At 40.4% G+C, this 18,656-nt stretch overlaps 1 protein-coding gene across 1 annotated transcript; it reads right to left on the bottom strand.

Moving 5' to 3' along the window:
• Window positions 1–14,594: 14,594 nt before the first annotated feature.
• On the bottom strand, window positions 14,595–18,620 carry LOC125005395 (golgin subfamily A member 6-like protein 22). Its single transcript, XM_047580732.1, has 2 exons — window positions 16,402–18,620; window positions 14,595–14,628 (listed from the first exon to the last, which is right to left on the bottom strand). Exons 1-2 carry the CDS (start codon window positions 17,463–17,465, stop codon window positions 14,595–14,597), a joined length of 1,098 nt encoding a protein of 365 aa, XP_047436688.1. The 5' UTR covers window positions 17,466–18,620.
• Window positions 18,621–18,656: the final 36 nt, after the last annotated feature.

Here is an 18,656-nt window from a genome sequence, read left to right as displayed (position 1 = left end):
ATTGCCTCGTGGTATTCACGACCCCATAACTCTCTTTATGGCCAGGATCCACGAGTTCTGGCATGTTTGCTGATATTCCAAGAAATAGCAGAAGTGGGTAAGTTAACATATTGTAATTGAGTTGTATGGCGTTTTCTTTATAAATGTGTTGTATGTCTGAGGAACACAACATTCACAATAGACTCATCCTTTCATTATGCCTTTGCATTTCTTACACTTATTTGCCAGGTTGCCTAGTTGCTGCTAGTTGCCTAGCAGAGTGTTCTCACGACTTATGACTGATGTTACCGCTGGAATGCTAATCATCTTATGGTCACAACTTCCTATGTTGTAACTACAAACTCTGGAATGGATGAATATAGCTCATTTAAAGGCTGAATTAACTAATATACAGTATATAAGTGTTTATACCTACTGTGTATTCTCTTTAAGCCATTTTACCTGTTGCTTTGTCTGATTTTACCATTCGCAAGGGTCCAGCTCTTATTGTCCAACTATTATCTATGTCTTTTTTTTGTTATTTATTAGTTATTTTAACTCACTTTCAAATAATTTCTCACATATAGAGACCTACACCTGATCACACATTATCATTATTTCTCAGTTGTATATACAATACGCACAACATTTAAAGTACAGTAATACAAGAACACATCTTTAATCCCTTCAGTTTGAAATTATGAATGACTGCTGATTTGTTCCTGATAAAAATTCAAATTTTCAGAGACTGTTATTAGTTTCCTCGCGAGAGATGTAGAGTATTATTTCAATATGGCATGGATAAACATTTAACTGCAGAATGTTTTTTTCTTTTTTTTACACCATTTATGGTTGGGAGCTCTCGACATTCTTGTCACTGCTATTACAATATTTACACCACACAAATTGAAAATGTTTTTTACAGTATATATATGTGGGCATATAAGCCTGGCACCTTACCTGGACACAAGGTAAGCATTAGTGATAGTTTAGGACTTGTGTATCTCCATTATTGGTTTCTGAGATGAACTGCAGTACTGTGTAAACACTGGCCCAACAAGGTTACCAAAATAAAATAGCCAACAGGTTCAGGGTGATTCAAAGTTAATTCAAGGCCAAGATTGAGAGTCCAAAGCAAACATTTTACAAAATCAGTCTGCAGTTTTCGGTGCTAGTCAATTGTTTTTTATAGCGTAGAATGGGGTTGTTTATATTCACAAATACTGAGGATGTTGCCTGCGACAAAAGAAATGGCATCACTGAATTCAGTTTTTCACCTCAAAATGACTTTCAGAAGAATACTTTGGGAGCCAGGAGGTTTGGACTACCCTCAGCAAGACCTGCCAAGAAGTAGCTTCTGTCTGCAGGGAAGGACAAGTGAGCCCTGAGCGGAATGAAGATAGATAGCTGATAGTTCATTAGCTAGTTAGACACGGGGAGCGGTATACCACAGAGGATTGCAGAATCTCGTTTTTTAGTGTTGCTGGGAGCCTTTATTCCAGTGCAGGGCAAAACAATGCTAGCACAGGATTAGTTTTTATTTGCTACTCAGTCTCAATCAAAGCAAACTTTTAGTCTTTTCTTTGTTGACATTCTGCCGCCTTAGGACATCATATTTCTTATGGGACGTGTTCTTTCAAATAAAAAGATAACAATGGCAGTTCAATGTAGCAAACATGGCCACGGCAAGCCCCAATTCTGGCCCCACAGTGGAAAAGTGGTTGTTGCTTCCCTCCCCACAGCCTGAGTCCAGCCGCAGGCTTGGTCGTCCTCTGGAGGTTTGAGAACACCACTTCAAAGACAGATCCCCTCTCCTTACTGTATACCCTCCCGCCTCCCTAGCAATAAACACAGGAACTTAGGAATTAATTAGACACTGGCTCAAACACGGGTTATACAATTTAGCGCTATCAAGATGTCCACAATCGTGAAATCAGATGCTGATCATCATATCTCTCCTTATGAAATCTAATCTCACGTCTGATATATATAGTATTTACAGCATATTAGGCTTAACATTATGACCACCTTCCTAATATTGTGTAGGTCTCCCTTGTGCCTCCAAAAGAGGTGTGACTCATCAGAGATGGACCTTCTGAAGTTGTCTGCCAACACAATGTTGTTAGTGAAGGTCTTTGGGTCCGATGGGTTCCCACAGATACTTGATCAGTTTGAGATCTAGTGAACTTGGAGGCCAGATCAACACTGTGCTGCCATCAAGGAGTGTCATTGCTATGAGTTGGGGGTGCCTGGTCTGGTCAAGGTGGGTGGTGAAGAAGGCAGAAGAAGGCAGAGCATTGAATTACCATAAGATGGTCAATGTGTTTCACTTCTCCTGTCAGTGGCTTTATTGATGTGGCTGATCTTTAAGTATAATTATGTATGCAGAAACCAGTTTTTCACTTCTGATTCAAGATGACAGAAAGCATTGGCAGTCTGATGACTGCTCTCTTATTCGCTGAGGGATATGGCTTGGGATATTTTGCCTGGTTTGCTCCTCCCATTGAAGGACACCACCACAGCCCTGCACAAACAAATCAATGAAACATGTCCTTCATATAGCAACTGGTCCTTCAAGGCTCCAGTCACAAAAGCAAGTCATTTTCACTTCAAAGAAACAGAAGTTCAGATAATCTGTAAAACACAAGCAGTGTCCTGTTTATGTTACAGATGAAGTGGTTATGTCATTTAAATTTATTCATAGGGCCACCAAGTCGAATCAATATCTTTCATCTCACAGCCCCTGAGTAACCAATGTCATGTATTTATTTATGGGTACAGTAACAAATCATACTGTACAGAATATGCTCATTACCCAACTTCACATACTACATTAGCCTATGTGTCAATGACGAGAGTTGATTAATGTTTGCTAACATGAGAGGCAGGACGTCTACAACATGCTAGAGATGGATTGTATGGGAAATCTTTGCAAACACATTTGTTCATAAATGAGAGTCTTTGTTATGTTTTAATGCCACTGACAGACAGGAAAACAAGCCGTTAGTGAAGAAGCATGTCAGGCCTGTAGGTTTGGTCGGAGGGAGGATGTCAGAAAACAACATTACCTAGTTTAGTCAACCATGACAGCAGCAGTTTTGATCTGAATGACACTATCTGGAGTTTGGATACTGATTCTTCTAAGGGGTATCAAACCAGGATATTAAGGATTGAGGAATATTTATTTTAATTTTTTATTTTTTTCTGCCAGTTGATAAAGCTGACGTGTCCAATTTCAAGTCCTTACTCTAATGTCATTTATAAAACACTTTTCAGGCAGTGCAGCTTAATGTATTGCTCTTACTGCGTAATTGTACCCTGGCTAGGATTACAACGTTTCTTCAAACCTAATTGACTACATGGACACTAAATGAAATAATCCAACAAGACATACGCATTTACATGTTTTTTTTTCTTGCTGACAACTCGGAAATAATTTGATAGATGAAGATGATTGAGATGAGATGAGAAGGTACCACGTTTTCAGTGGCGCTGCCCACATCCAGCCTGTCTGTGTTCATCTCCTCAAACACTTGATTTGCTACAACCGTGCTTGTGTTCCCCTGCGAAACCCATCACGTCACTTGCTGTTTAAGAAAGTATTTATTTCTACCAGAGAGAAGATTTGTTAGGCTCTAGTGAAATAATTATTCTAAAAAGGTTTATATGCTCACTCTCAGTCTGGCTGAGTCTGTCTCCTTCTGGGGCCTGATCCAACCAGTCAGTTCTGAGGTAACCTGACACTTTTCTATTCTGATCAGCCTTTTGTTTTGATAATTAGTGGACTACTACATCCATGTAAATGCAGCTATTGTCATTCAAGTGCAACTGATTTTTTTTTTACGCTGTTTTCAAGTGCAAAAATTCTCATTGACAGATGAGAAAAAACTTCTTTGACAGGGAGCTGAGAGATCATAACTTGGCTGTGAAGCAGCACAGGCTGTAGGCAATGTTTAAAAGTACACACAGTTGGGATAAGCATCAGAGAAGACCCTGCCAGGCAGCAAGTAAACGCTGTGTGCACGCTTTTATTCCAGACCCCTCAACTCCCCCACCCCCCTTACTTCCTTTCATTCTTCTTTTTTTCACTTTTTCTCATTCTCTCTTTCCCCTATTGCGTTTTCTTTTTTTATTGCACTCACCCACACAAACACACCTTTATGAGGACCATCCATTGACATAGCGCATTCTTCTCCAACCCTTTATCCCAACACTTATTCTAACCACAAGACAACTGTAACATTTACCCTCAAACCAAGTCTTAACAAGTCTTGACCATTAAAACTTTGCAAGGACCAAAACTTTGCAATGTTCCCACTGCAACAAAATATCCCCACAACAGTAGTATTCCATGAAAGAAACTGGCCCTCACCACTTATTACTTAGAGACAAGATCTCTCTCACACACACACACACACACTAGATGTCTGGCTTCCTAGTGCGTTCAGAATGTGTAGTGAAGCCACCCATGCATCAGGCGGGGAAGCCGGCATAAACAGCCTCCCCACCATCTCACTATCTGCTGATCAAAGAGCAGCTAAAGAGTCAGAAGATACAGCGAGTGCAACGGCGGAGCATGCACAGCAACACAATTAGCAAGAAGCACATTTTTTTTTCCACACGTTGAACTCCGCTCCAGACCTCTGACATTTCCGCATACCAGCGCAGTTGTGAATGGATGTGCATACAAATTTGGGAGGTATAAACACAATCATGCAAATAACTTGGCTTACGCTTAATATTTCGCACACGCGCACACTCAAGGTTTGATGAACTGTGGCTTCACCTGTGAGTGACTGTTGATGTTGGCATCAGCCACTGATCTCTAAGTTGCTCAATTAAATTTTGTGAAGAGCCTCGACGGAGCAAGGAGAGGGGAGGAAGAGGAAGATCAAACGGAATACAGAGAACACCCTGTCAGGAGGAAGAGAGAGGAATAGTATGAGAGAGTAGTGTGTGAGGGAGAAAGAACGGGGGAGGCAGAGACGGGAAATACACGGAAGAGGAGCGAGGAGAAGACAGTGGAAGAGACGGATCGTGCAGGGGGAGAGCCTCCGTTGTAATTAACTGTCTCCAAGTTATGCATGAGTGTTTTCATTGTATGACGCAGTTTTTCTGGCTGAAAAGACAGAGGTCAGCTCATGCCATCAACAATTTAAGAACAACAGTGTTCTCATCCACACCTGGAGCTGAATGAAAGTAAAGCAAAATAAAGACATTTGTTCATGAAACAGCAACTGTAGCTGCCACAAAGTTGCAAACAATCACAGAGAGGGTCATTTTAAGTCAAACCGCTTTACTACTAGTTCTAATTATATACGGTAATATTCAACAATTTACAAACCTGAATTCGAGTCACGCTAACAGATCATAACATTTGCATATATGGTGTTTTTTCAAAATGCAACATTTTCAAATTAAGAGTACTAGGAGTATTCAGTTTACCATTTCACAGCTCATTCAAATTATGTGCCTCAGTTGGGGTCTTTACCACAGTTTAAGACACTGTTACCAGTTTGCTCTGTGGGTTGTATGCAAACCACCTAGCTAACCGTTTTTAAGGGTAATTCAGACATGGATGTCCAGAGCAAAAGCTCTGCTTTCTGGTTTGTTTGCACATGTGCAAATATCGCAATTCTTTAGAGGTCTGTTAAAAGAATGAAAGATGGAGGTTGTTTGGGCGTGGTTGAACAAGTCTACTGATGCAAAGCAAAGAGCCAAAAAGGGGCTCAAGAGGTTGTAGACATTTACGGGGAGTATGCTGAGCTCCATTAGTGGAATATCTCTCTCACCTTTAGCCATGCATTAGGAGTGCTGTCTTTTTTAAATAATTGTCACACTTCTGGTTTTGTTCCCTAGGCTCCTCCCTCACAGTACCTGGAAATGCATGCAAGACAGTTTTAAAACACATAATGGAGAGAGCCGAGAGAGAGAGAGAGAGTGCCAATACATTTTCAGTGGTAACAATATGGTAGCAATATGAAAATATGGATTTGCATATGCATTTGTTTCACCAGTCATCATTTAAACAGATAACATCACCAACTACGTCGACTTGCATTTGAGCAACACTTCCAAAGTGGCCCTGTGATTATGTCCCTGGCCAGTCTTTTTTGTGATGACATTACCGATCGGATGGGAGCAAAAGGGATTGCAATAACTGAATAGGTTCTGAATGGGAAACAAATAAAGATGCTAGAAAGAGTAAAGCTATCAGATGTTATTAAAGAAGAGAAATTTGACGAAAGCAGTCACTTAAAACCTGTGAAACAATTTCGCTCTTTTCTTCTTCTTCTTTTTTAAATCATTCTTTTCAAGAAACCAGGACATTTCTGGGAGCAGTGCCAGGTGGGGGATAAGTCACAAATATAGGGAATGCATAAAAATGGATGTGAATCCTGGGCTGTAAAAGGATCAGCAGGAACATGAAATGGCTCGGGCTCCCTTCACTGCCACTGCTTATTCGAGTGTGCCCTCCAATGGAGGAAAACAGGTCATGTTGACAATATAGACTTCTCTGCTGGATGTTCCAGTGTAACGTGGTTCTATTTCCCACCTTTGTTCCGACTCTACAAAGACGTTACTTGTCATCGTGACTTTTCTCTGCCCTCACCTGCCAAAATAGGTGAGCTGAGGGCGAGTAAAACTCACCAGCTTCTGAATATGAAGTTTAATTTAATAACACTGTATTCTCTGCAGAGAACATAGTGAGCAAGTCAAGTTAGATACTGAGGATGTGAGATGAACCTTGAGCCAATTCAGGAAATTACATCCTAAAACCTATTCCAAATGCAATTCAGAAACCAAATACTTTTTACTCCCTGAAGTCTTGTAGCATCATTTCTGATAATCCAGAAAACAATCAGAACAAGCCCAGACTTCATTTGTGGCGTATGTTCATTAGTGACACATTATAATGTAGTTTTTGGAAAGGTCGCTGAATGATTGCGAGGTTCTAATCCAAATGCTAATTCAGTAACTGATTGGAAAAACACAGTAATGTGATGATAATGATATGCAGATGAGTTCTCATCAGAGCTGTCTATCCATTAATTAGAAGATATCTGAGTGTACTGTACGCGTGAGTGTTTGCATGTGTGTCCATGCTGGCTGAGCCGCATGCATATGTAGAGAATGTGTGTACGTTAGAGTGCGCATACACTGCCATCAGAATATTTAGCATATTAATGTTCAATCAATCTACCACTGCGCTAACGCAAAGTTTGATTAAGAAATGCCTCGGTCAGCAATTAATAGAGGGAATCAGCTACGCTTGATTATATCACCACGAGCTTACGGGACTAGAGCTCCTCCTCTTAGAAAAGTTTTTAAATGAAGATATTCATCCTAAAAACTTGAGTGCGACATTGTGAAATATTGTTCTCAGTAGCTGCATGGAGGCTGAATGGTCGGTTGGAGTGTCCAAGGGAAGCAAACACTCTGGGGACAGTTTTACACACAACACAATACATTTTATTTGTTTTGCTTTCTAGATCTAGATTAACTGTGAAACTTTTAGAAGTGGATCAGATAACAAAAGATCAAATATACATCTAAAGCACACACGGAAGCAACTAAGGAGATTTTCTCAAGAACCTTTGGGTACTTGTACTCATAATATATAGTCTATCTATGTCATGCTGCTTAAAGCTTATGTATGATTTATACTCTACATCAATTTAATGCAGTACAGCGACAGCCCAGACCCTAACACTGTAGATGTGCACCTCCTTAGAATTGTAAATACTCGTCACCAGTGATGGGAATAACGGCATCATCTTTTCAGTAACTGGTAATCTAATAACTATTTCTATCGTTAGAACACCCTTACCGTTCCGATAAGTAAGTGTGGTGTATTACAGTGGCGTTTTCTCCTGGAGGCCATGGGAAGCCATGCTTCCTCTCTATAAACACAGTTTTAGCAATCCTTCTCTGTTATGTCACTGTCATCTCATCCTTATTTCTCTTCTCTAATTATTGAGCCTTTTACGATGTGTAAAACTCTGCCCTCTAAATGTTACGTAGCCACGTAGATTGGTGACATATGATATTGCACACTGGCGTCCGCAAGGAGGCCAAGCAGAGGCCCTTGGAAGAAGAATGATGAACCAATCAGGTGAGGCTGTCCTCATGACACTGCTCACCTGTGATTAGCCAGGTCAAGGGAAGCCAGCCACTCTTTGGCTCTGGCCAATGGCCACTGAAGTTACATGAAATAGTGACATAAAGGCTGCAACATACTCTTTTCTGTCTCCTACCTCCTTTTTATCTCACTTGGCTTCCTCAAAAAAAAAAAAAATCCCCACACCACACCACTGGTGCGTTATGAAGTGTGAAGTGAAGCAACTCAGTAAAGCTGTCCATCTGACTTGTTTCTGAGACAAGAGCTGCAAAGTTTTTTTTTTTGTCTAAAAAAACAAAAACAAAAAAACAATAATTACTTTATTTCCCCTGTAACTAGTTACTTCTATAGTGTTTTTAGTTTCACTGAATATGTCAGTTTAAATGAGTCCACGCCACCCAGACATAGCAACTATCAGCACAGGCCAAGGAGCAGGAGTGACAGCAAGTGCTTAGAACAGATAAAGTCATTATAGTAGGTGACTTTAACATCCATGTTGATGTTGGCAGTCTTATCTCTTCATTTATGTCATTATTAGATTCAATTAGCTTTTCTCAGAATGTAAATGGATCAACTGACTGTTTTAATCACACTTTAGATCTTGTCCTGACATATGGCATAGAAACTGAAGGTTTGACAGTATTTATTCATAACCCTCTTTTGTCTGATCATTTCCTTATAACATTGGAATTTACAATAATAGATTACACTGGAATTGCAAAGACATAACTAGATATAAGGAGTTAATTCCTTCAGTATTTACCTCAGTGCCTTATGTCAGTGATGTGGATGACAGCAACCACAATTTAACTCCAACACAAATAGATTATTTTGCTGATCCCTAAGTACAACTTTAAATTTAGTTGCTCCTCTGAAAAAGAAGGTCATAAATCGGAGTAGGGTAGCTCCAGTTGCACAGTTCAAAGCAGGCAGTTCGAAAGCTGGAAAGACTTTGGCATTCGACTAATTCTGAAGAAGCTCTCATAGCCTGGATAGATAGTTTAACAACTTATAAAAAAAACTCTTCATAAAATTAGAACAGTATATTATTCATCATTAATTGAAGAAAGCAAGAACAACCCCAGATTTCTTTTCAGCACTAGCCAGGTATTGAGCCATCTATTCCTTCGGCCCTCAGCAGTAATGACTTTATGAGCTTCTTTACTGATAAAATTGTTGGAATCAGAGATAAAATTCATAGCATTCTTCCAGCTGTCAAAGATGTAAGTACAGTGGCCAAATATTGACTAGGTACTACAGAGGTGACAAACCTTTCTTTCTCGCTAATTGATCTTCCTGAGCTCACTTCAGTAATTATGGCATCTAAACCATCAACTTGTCTTCTAGACCCCATCCCGACTAAATTGCTCAAGGAGGTTTTTCCACTAATTAATACCTCCATATTAAATCAGATAAACTCATCTTTATTAAAAGGATATGTGCCCAGTCTTTTAAAACCGCTGTAATTAAACCTTTACTTAAAAAACGTACTCTTGACCCAGATGTTTTAGCCAACTATAGGCCAATTTCCAACCTTCCTTTTATTTCTAAAGTTTTAGAAAGGGTTGTTGTCAATCAGTTGGTTGATCATTTAAACAGGAATGGTTTGTCTGAAGTATTTCAGTCAGGTTTTAGAGCTCATCATAGTACAGAAACAGCTCTGGTTAAAGTTACCAACAATCTACCAAGTTACTTCAGACGATGGACTTGTCTATATACTTGTCCTGCTAGATCTTAGTGCTGCATTTGACACTATTGATCACAGTATTCTACTACAGAGACTTGAAAGTGTGATCAAGATTATAGGAACTGCACTCGACTGGTTTGAATCCTATCTGTCAGACAGATTCCAGTTTGTTCATGTAAACAACAATTCTTCTATATATACTAAAGTAAGCTATGGAGCTCCTCAGGGTTCTGTGCTAGGACCAGTATTATTCACATTATACATGCTTCCCTTAGGCAATATTATTTGAGAGCACAGCATAAACTCCATTGCTATGCAGATGATAACCAGCTAGATTCATCCTTGAAACCAGATGAAACTAATCAGCTGGTTAAAGATATAAAGGCTTGGATGACCTGTAATTTTCTACTTTTAAACTCAGACAAAACAGAAGTCATTGTATTCGGCCCTAAACATGATTCATTATCTAATCACCTGGTTTAGATGGATGGCATTACCTTGGCCTCCAGTTTTACTGTGAAAAGCCTTGGTGTTATATTTGACCAGGATATGTTCTTTAATTCTCACATAAAGCAGGGGGCCAGGACTGCTTTCTTTCATCTGCGTAATATCGTCAAAATTAGGAACATCCTTTCCCAGAGTGATGCAAAAAAAACTAGTTCATGCATTTGTGTCTTCCAGGTTGGATTATTGTAACTCATTGCTGTCTGGCTGTCCAAATAGCTCTTTAAAAATCCTCCAATTGATTCAGAACGCTGCAGCAAGAGCCCTGACTGGAATAAGCAAGAGAGATCATATTACCCCCAGTTTTAGCTTCTCTTCATTAGCTCCCTTTAAAATCTAGACTTGAACTTAAAATCCTCCTCCTTACATACAAAGCATTGGAAGGGCTAGCTCTATCTGAAAGACCTCATAGAGGTGCAGGTCTACTTGTGGTTCCTAGATTTTCTAAAAGTAAAATGGCAGGTAGAGCCTTCAGCTATCAGGCTCCTCTCCTGTGGAACCAGCTCCCAGTTTGGGTTCGGGAGGCAGACACCATCTTTACTTTTAAGGTCAGGCTTAAGACTTTACTGTTTGACAAGGCTTATAGTTAGGGCTGGACTTAACCATCCTTTAGTTATGCTGCTATAGACCTAGGCTGCTGGGGGACACGTCTTCTACTGTCTCTTCTCTGGCAACAAGCTCCTGTCCTCTAATGATGTGCAGAGTTCCAAGCTACATCTGCTGTCGTGGCGTCATCAGCCTGCCCAGTCTTCATGTCCTGGAGTGCTGTGTATCAGACCTGTGGAGCTCCATAAACTACATCTGTTTTTGTGATCTCATCAACCTGCCCCAGTCTTCATGGCTCACAGCTATCCACTCCTACCTGGATGAACAATTCTCCAACCTGCCCACAATTCCTTTTATACTCTCAAAGTGTCACATAAGATCATCAACTATATCTTGTATTATTCAATTTTTCAGCTCTAAATATGTATCTATGACAGAAGTTTGTTTATCTTGTTTCTCCAACTCTTTTTTTTCTCTCTATTTTTTCTGTTTCTGCCCGGCTGGCCTTTGGCAGGTGGGTCCCTCCATATTGGCTGGAATTTGCTCAAGGTTTCTTCCTGTCGCTCTCAGGCTTGCTCTGAGGGTTTCAGGTCGGTTTTTCTAAAGTGTCTGGAGGAACAATTTGTATTGTTATTGACGCTATATAAATAAAATGAAATTGAATTGAATTGAATTAATTCGGTTACAAATGCAGTTTCTTTTGGGGAGAACTAACTTGTAACTAATTATTTTTTTAAAGTAACATGCTCTGATTGGTTCACTTGATAGCAGTGCATTTCCACTTTAGAATTTCCAGCTCCGCAATTTTCAAAATGATTGTTTTGGATCAATAAAGATGGAACACATTGAGGAAAGTTAACTGAGGAGGTGCAGAGTAAAAAAAAAAAAAAAAAGAACAAAAATAAAAGAAAAAAAGGAAAAACATTGGTATAACAGTCAAAATTTCAGTTGCCATTGTTGAAAGTGAAGAAACAAAAAATTAACCCTACTGTCAAATAAGACACAATAAGATCCAAACAATCGCCGAGTGGGCCTTGCCTACATAACAGTGGTTTTGTCATCTGTGTTTTCCTTTGTTCAGCCACTGCAAGGTTTACCTGCTACTCAAAGAGGCGACTTGAAGAATGAGTCCGTTGTGCTCGCTCCAGAAACATAGCTGCCAGCCCGCTTGTGATTTTGCATGGAGTTGCCTCCACAGACACCCAGTTTATTATAAATGCCTTGACTTTCATACGGTTTCATCAGAGGTTCATAGGCTCAGTCCTCATTGTATTACTTCATTTGGCAATAGATGGTGACTAAAAAAATCAAATGACACGACTGACAAAATCTTTGCAAATGGCCCTTTAGTGCTTCTACTCTTTTACCTCTCGTGGATAATTTTATGCTCTATTAATGAAGTATCACACTAAACCTGGTGGAGTGGAGTGGAAGAAACTGCTGGACCAAAACATTTGATCGTAGATAAAAGAGATGTACAGACTCAAATTATAGAAGATAGTGTAATGTTATGTAGGGTATAATATATCTCTTATAATATATCTCTGTGACTAAATTATAAAGAAAGAGTTTTTGTATTGAATTCTGATGATGACACATTTTCTTTTGCACTTTTACATTGTGGTTCTGTTTCGTATGTCACGTATACTCATGACAACTAATAAGTTGACTACTTTATCTGTCCAACTCCCACAGCAGCAGCATCCAGATAAACAATGCTTCATCTAGTCAAGTATGCTGTGTTATTCTCGATGATGTAGGCTTAGGCACATATTCCTCGGGACCTCACATCTTCTTACGATCTGAGGGAGTTTAGTGTGGATCTCTGAACATGAATAATTATGTTTTACAACTACAAAATTCTCACTTGACTTTATCTGTAATACCATCAAACTCCCCTAACTTTGAATTTAGAGCTGGTTTGCATCACTTCAAAAGCACCTACACCACACAAAGGTACTGTTTTTACTTTTTCTGCCCATTACCCGAATGAAAAAAAATAAAAAATTCTTTCACCCTCAAAGTCAAAGCCCATTAAAAAGTGATGAAACCGAATGTAACTCCTCAGAATTTCAGCACCAAAACCCTAAATTTTGGAGGCGGAGAATGACAGAATATGCTAGGGCGGACAGTTACTTTACGCCTATGCCCCATTTCCAGGAGAGCCCTCAGTATTGCCCGCATTGATTTATTTTTTTGAGAGACCTGTTGAGTTGATTCAACAGCGAAAGGAAAAACACCATGAACATTTAAACGGAGTCAAATCCAACAGGCTGCACCACCAGCGTGCTGCTTCTACAGGCAGCTCCAACACGATTTGGCAGAAGTTAGTTAGCAGCATCTCTACAAGTGTCCAACTCACATTTACTGGCATCACAGAGCTGTCACTTTTACAGAGAAATTGCACGTAGGATAAGTGATTGCCACTAGAGGGCAACAAAGACCAAATTGATTTGTAAGAGTGCCTGATCATTCTTTCCTGCTAAGAAAACTTCACTAGAAACACATCATTTACCTCACTCAGATTTTCTCTAAGATAATGTTCTTGCTATTAAATGTACTTTTTTCAGTTATTCTAATCATCAAGTAAACAAAAACAAGAACTAGTATACCCCATCTTCACCATTTGCTACTATCTGCTAATGATCAAAATATTGTATATGAATATGAAACATTTTCAGATGTTATTGGTATTACAGTGACTGTGACAGTCCCGGCTCGCTATACCTTTGTAGTCTATCAGTGCTGTACTGACATCTAGTGGACAATGCTCACTCAATTCTTACTTGTACTGAGACACTAGTGTCACATGTGATAGTGCTCCAGTCATGAACAGCAGTATATGAAACAAACACATGGAAAATGTAACCTGCCCCTGACAAAATACAGTGGCCCTCTGTCTAAACAAACTATACTACAAAATCAAATGTGTGTGTCTGGCAGCAGTTTGATTGGCAGATGACACTGAAATACTGGACGAATGGATTTGAGGTGGAAGATGGATCAGGGATGGAGTACCGATCCGAAACAGGAGGTTGTATATATATAGACAAGAGGTTAATAACACACAGGTAAACAGGCACAGCAGTCAAAATGCTGGACCTGGAAGTTCTTCAGAGACAAAAATGGTTAAAACAAGGAACTTAACACAGGAAACATGTCTGAAGATACAGATTGTCAGCCAGGAAGGGTACAGCTGCTGCCAGATAGCCAGGAAGTGCAGATGCAGTCCTTCAGCTGTTGGATATACTCTGCAGAAACACAGGCAAACCATTAGCTTGGAACATAAACCAAGGTCTGGGTGTCCAAGGGTTTTTTTTTTAGCAAGAAATGACTGCATCCTGATCCACATGTGCAGGGAAAACCACCAAATGACATCACAGGAGCTCCAACATCAGTGGTCAAACCAAACTGGTGTCCAGTGTTCCACCCACACTGTATGTGGTCGACATTTAGATCATGGCTTAAGGTCCTACAAGGCTGTCAAGAAGCCCCTGATCAATGAGAGACAGAGGTTAGCCCGGCGTCATTGGGCCCAAGAACACAAGAATGTACAGTACCTACTGTCAAAAATGGTGGAGACAGTATCATGGTTTGCGGATCCATGAGTGCTGCTGGTGGTGGTCCGCTCACTGTCTGTGATAGCACATTCAACTCTGCCAAATATCGTGCCATTCTCCAAATCCACATGCTCCCTTCTGTACATGCACTGTTCTATCGAGGTTCAAACTGGATGTTTCAACAAGATAATGCCTCTTACGCCCACACATCCAGGGCCAGTAGAACTTGGCTGCAGGAGCACAGCATCCAGGTCTCAGAGTGGCCAGAACAATCCCTGGACATGAGCCCCATTGATAATCTGTGGTGGATTATCAAAAGGTCTGTTTCAAAGCACAAACCAAAGAATTTAGAAGAATTTAAAGTAGTAATTCAAGATGAATGGGACAAGATTATCCCTCAACAGTGTGAAAGGCTCATGGGGAACATGCCAGCCAGGATTAGAGCTCTACTGTGTGCTAATGGCAGCAGAACTAAATATTAATTTGATGATGTGATGGTTTATCTTTTGAGTTTTCTTGTAAACAATAAACAAATTAAATATCATTTGCATTTGTTTGCATTTATATTTGTCTGACTAATAAATATAGACTGTATAAATATGGAGAATGCGTCCCCACTCCCTTGCATTGGCTAAACTGAAGCTATTTCAAGAGTGGAACCACATGGAGCCGCAATATCGATGACCAAACCACACTTCCTCCAGACTCACTTACGTATTCTTTTAGCGTCAAATATCTAACTAAAATTATCTGATTATCATCAGAAAAATTGATACTTGAATATGCACCAGGGATATATAAAATACCTAAAATTACAGAAATCAAGAAATTTATTTGACATGTATTTTAGTGATTTTAGCTCTGCTCAAGTCCCATTCAACATGAGTGGATGTGGAGCTTCTGACCTATACTGCAGCCAGTCACCAGGGGGAGCTCTACTTGCTTTGGCTTCACTTTTGAGGAGCTGTTCTGTCTATGTTTCATACATGTTAATATAATAACTTCAGATGGAGATGGGAAATGTGACTTAACTGATTGACTGCCACCAAGGGATAAATAAACACCTGTACTTTGTTGATAAAATACATAATAAATATATCTTAACAACTCCATAATGGACTAACTTCGAGGTATCAACACTTACTGACACTGAGACACTTAGGTTGCTTTCGCACCAGAAAAGGAAAGGAGCTCTGGTGTGAAAGCAAAATTAATAAAGGGAGTCTGGAGGAAAGTGAGCATCCAGGCAAGCCTGGAGAAAAGGGGGAAGAAGAGCGGACTACCGTTTCAGATTCAGATGCAGATTCATACTTTATTGTCCCCAAGGGGACATTTGCTTTACAGTTCACACACATGGAACATATACGAACATATAACATTTAATCAGATAAAAACATTCAGCACGTATAACGCACAACACAAAATCACATATGACGTACAGCACATATAACACATAACATTTAATCACATAAAAACATTCAGCACGTATAACACACAACACAAAATGACAATATCACAAATATCACTAACAGCTGCAGGAGAGATGTGATGGTAGAAAACCCTCTACGTCCTGCTGACGCCGTTCATCAGCTTCTCCACCCTCATGTTGTCACACTTCTTTTTCTTTCTCCTTCTCATTCTTTTATATCTCCTGCTTCTCTCTCTTTTCCTGCTCTTTCTTCTCTTTCTTTTCCCTCTTTTCTTGCTCTTTCTTCTCCCTTTTCTCCTTCTTTTCCTGCTCTTTCTTCTCCTTCTTCTCTCTCTTTTCCTGCTCTTCCTTCTCCCTTTTCTCCTTCTTTTCCTGCTCTTTCCTCTCCTTCTTCTCCCTCTTTTCCTGCTCTTTCTTCTCCTTCATCTCCCTCTTTTCCTGCTCTTCCTTCTCCTTCTTCTCTCTCTTTTCCTGCTCTTCCTTCTCCCTTTTCTCCTTCTTTTCCTGCTCTTCCTTCTCCTTCTTCTCCTTCTTTTCCTGCTCTTTCTTCTCCTTCTTCTCTCTCCTTTCTTGCTCTTCCATCTCCCTTTTCATCCTCTTTTCTTGCTCTTCCTTCTCCCTTTTCTCCTTCTTCTCTCTCTTTTCCTGCTCTTTCTTCTCCTTCTTCTCTCTCTTTTCCTGCTCTTCCTTCTCCTTCTTCTCTCTCTTTCTCTCTCTTCTATCTATTGCTTTTTCCTGCTCCTCCACTTCGATTTGAGTTTTGATTTCACTCTTCTCTTTCTCTGAGTTTTGGTTTCTCTCCTCCAGGTCTTTGATTTTCTTCTCCATTTCTTCTCTTTCCTTCTCCAACTCATTATTCCTCTTTTCCAGTTCTCTGTTGCTCTTCTCCATCTCATTCTTTATTTCCTCCCACTCTTTTAACTTCTCTGTCTGCTCTTTGACCTTTTCCTTTAGTTCTTTGTTTTCTTCCTCCAGCTCTTCCTTTTTCCCCTCCAGGTCTTTTACTTTCTCCTCCATTTCTGTCCTCTTCTCCTCCAGTGCTCTCTTCTCCACTTCCATCTTCTCTCTCTCTGCCTGCTCCTCTCTGAGCTTGTCCTCCAGAGCTCTGCATTGACTCGTCCACAGCTCCTGTCTCTGGATGTTTTCAGTCTCTTTCGTACGGAGCTGGTTTGAGGCGACGCTGAGGTTCACACAGAGACTCTCTTTCTCCCTGTCTCTCTGACTGAGCTGCTCCCTCAGTTGGTCGATCTCCTGCTGTTTTTCAGCCAAGACCTCAGATTTCTGTCTCTCCAGAGAGACATTGTTCTCAGTGAGTCGGGCGTTCATACGTCTTTCAGCATACAGGTTTTCCTGCATCTTTTCGTGCTCCATCTTGGAGGTGTAGAACTGCTGGCACTCCTCTGTAAACATCCTCTCCCTAATCCCCAGCAGTCCCTCCAGTCTGGCATTCCTCACTTTGAGTTGATGAATTCTGTGGCAGAATCTTATCCTCTCTGACTTGTTCATCGACTGTTCTTCTTGGAACGGTGCAGACTCACTGTGGCCGTCATAGTGGCGGTACCCTACATTTAGTTGGGCACCGTCCTGAGGAACTCTTGCGAATCCTCTGTTAGGTATGTGGTTGTTTCTTTGGGCCATTTCACTGAAATAAAAACACTAGAGAATAAATAGTAGACTGTTTTGTAGTAGCCTAGTTGTCTGTAGTAGACTGTAGTAGACTGACTGGATATCTGTAGTAGACTGGTTGTCTGTAGTTGCCTGTAGTAGACTGTAGTAGACTAGTTATCTGTAATAGACTGTAGTAGACTGTAGTAGACTGGTTTTGACTGTGACTATACACTTTCTGGAAACTAAGCTTGGACCAGATCAAAGGCAAATCCTGGTCACATGACAGAATTGTTTGCACTTGAAGATGTTGCCTAGCAACATGGATTCTGCCCACTTTTCAGAACCAGAACATGTGATGCAGAGTCCTGACCACGCCCCCTTTTTGGGGAAAACATTCCAGTGAACTTGATGGCTACAGTGTAAACACTTTCATAGAAACCAGTTCAAATAGGTCTTTTTTGTGCCTCCAAAACAGTTCTTAGTCATCAGAGAGTGGACATGGGCCTTGTTAGTGGGGGTCTTTGGGTTGAGGGGAGGGACTGCTGCGGATTCTGTGGCCAGACACCTTGTCCTGTTTTTCACATTTTCTGAGTTGTTCCTAAACCTAAGTAACATCCACACCAGTGGCAGGTCCATATGTTTCCCAGCATAATATTGAATTATCAGAACATGGGTAATGTTATTTACTTTTAATGTTGTGGCTGATCAGTTTACATAGAGATTACACTAATGAGTGGTCCATGCCCCAAAGAGATGTATTCATTTTCCCGCGTGTGAAACTATTTACTCGTGTTTCCACATCATGTAAGCTCAGTTTAGCTTATAAGGGTCGCTGATTAAATGGTCCAGACAATTTCAAGCTCTTCTCTCCAAATCACCGGTTTCACCACTTCTTCTACTCTTAGTGGTACCAGTGCTTGGTTCCATGCTGTATCGGTTCAAAGGCATAACCAATGGGATTTATACTGGGCTCAAAATCTCTTTCCATTTCCAGCAACCAACCCTGTGGCACATTCGAGTACGTCACTTCAAAATGGCGACTCCCTAGCTCCCTAAACTCCCTAGTGTTAAAATAACTCTCATGGTCTCGGGGAGTGAGTGTTGTTTCAGGCTCTGGTCTCTGTTTTGACACATTTTTGGTTGTTGACTTGTACACACACACACACATATGTATATATATCAAGCCTCCCTCTGTTTCTCTCCAGTTAACGTTGTGACATC

This window comes from Mugil cephalus, chromosome 3, assembly GCF_022458985.1.
Source record: "Mugil cephalus isolate CIBA_MC_2020 chromosome 3, CIBA_Mcephalus_1.1, whole genome shotgun sequence".
Classification (NCBI taxonomy): Eukaryota; Metazoa; Chordata; class Actinopteri; order Mugiliformes; family Mugilidae; genus Mugil; species Mugil cephalus.
This window is presented reverse-complemented; position numbering and strand designations above follow the sequence as displayed.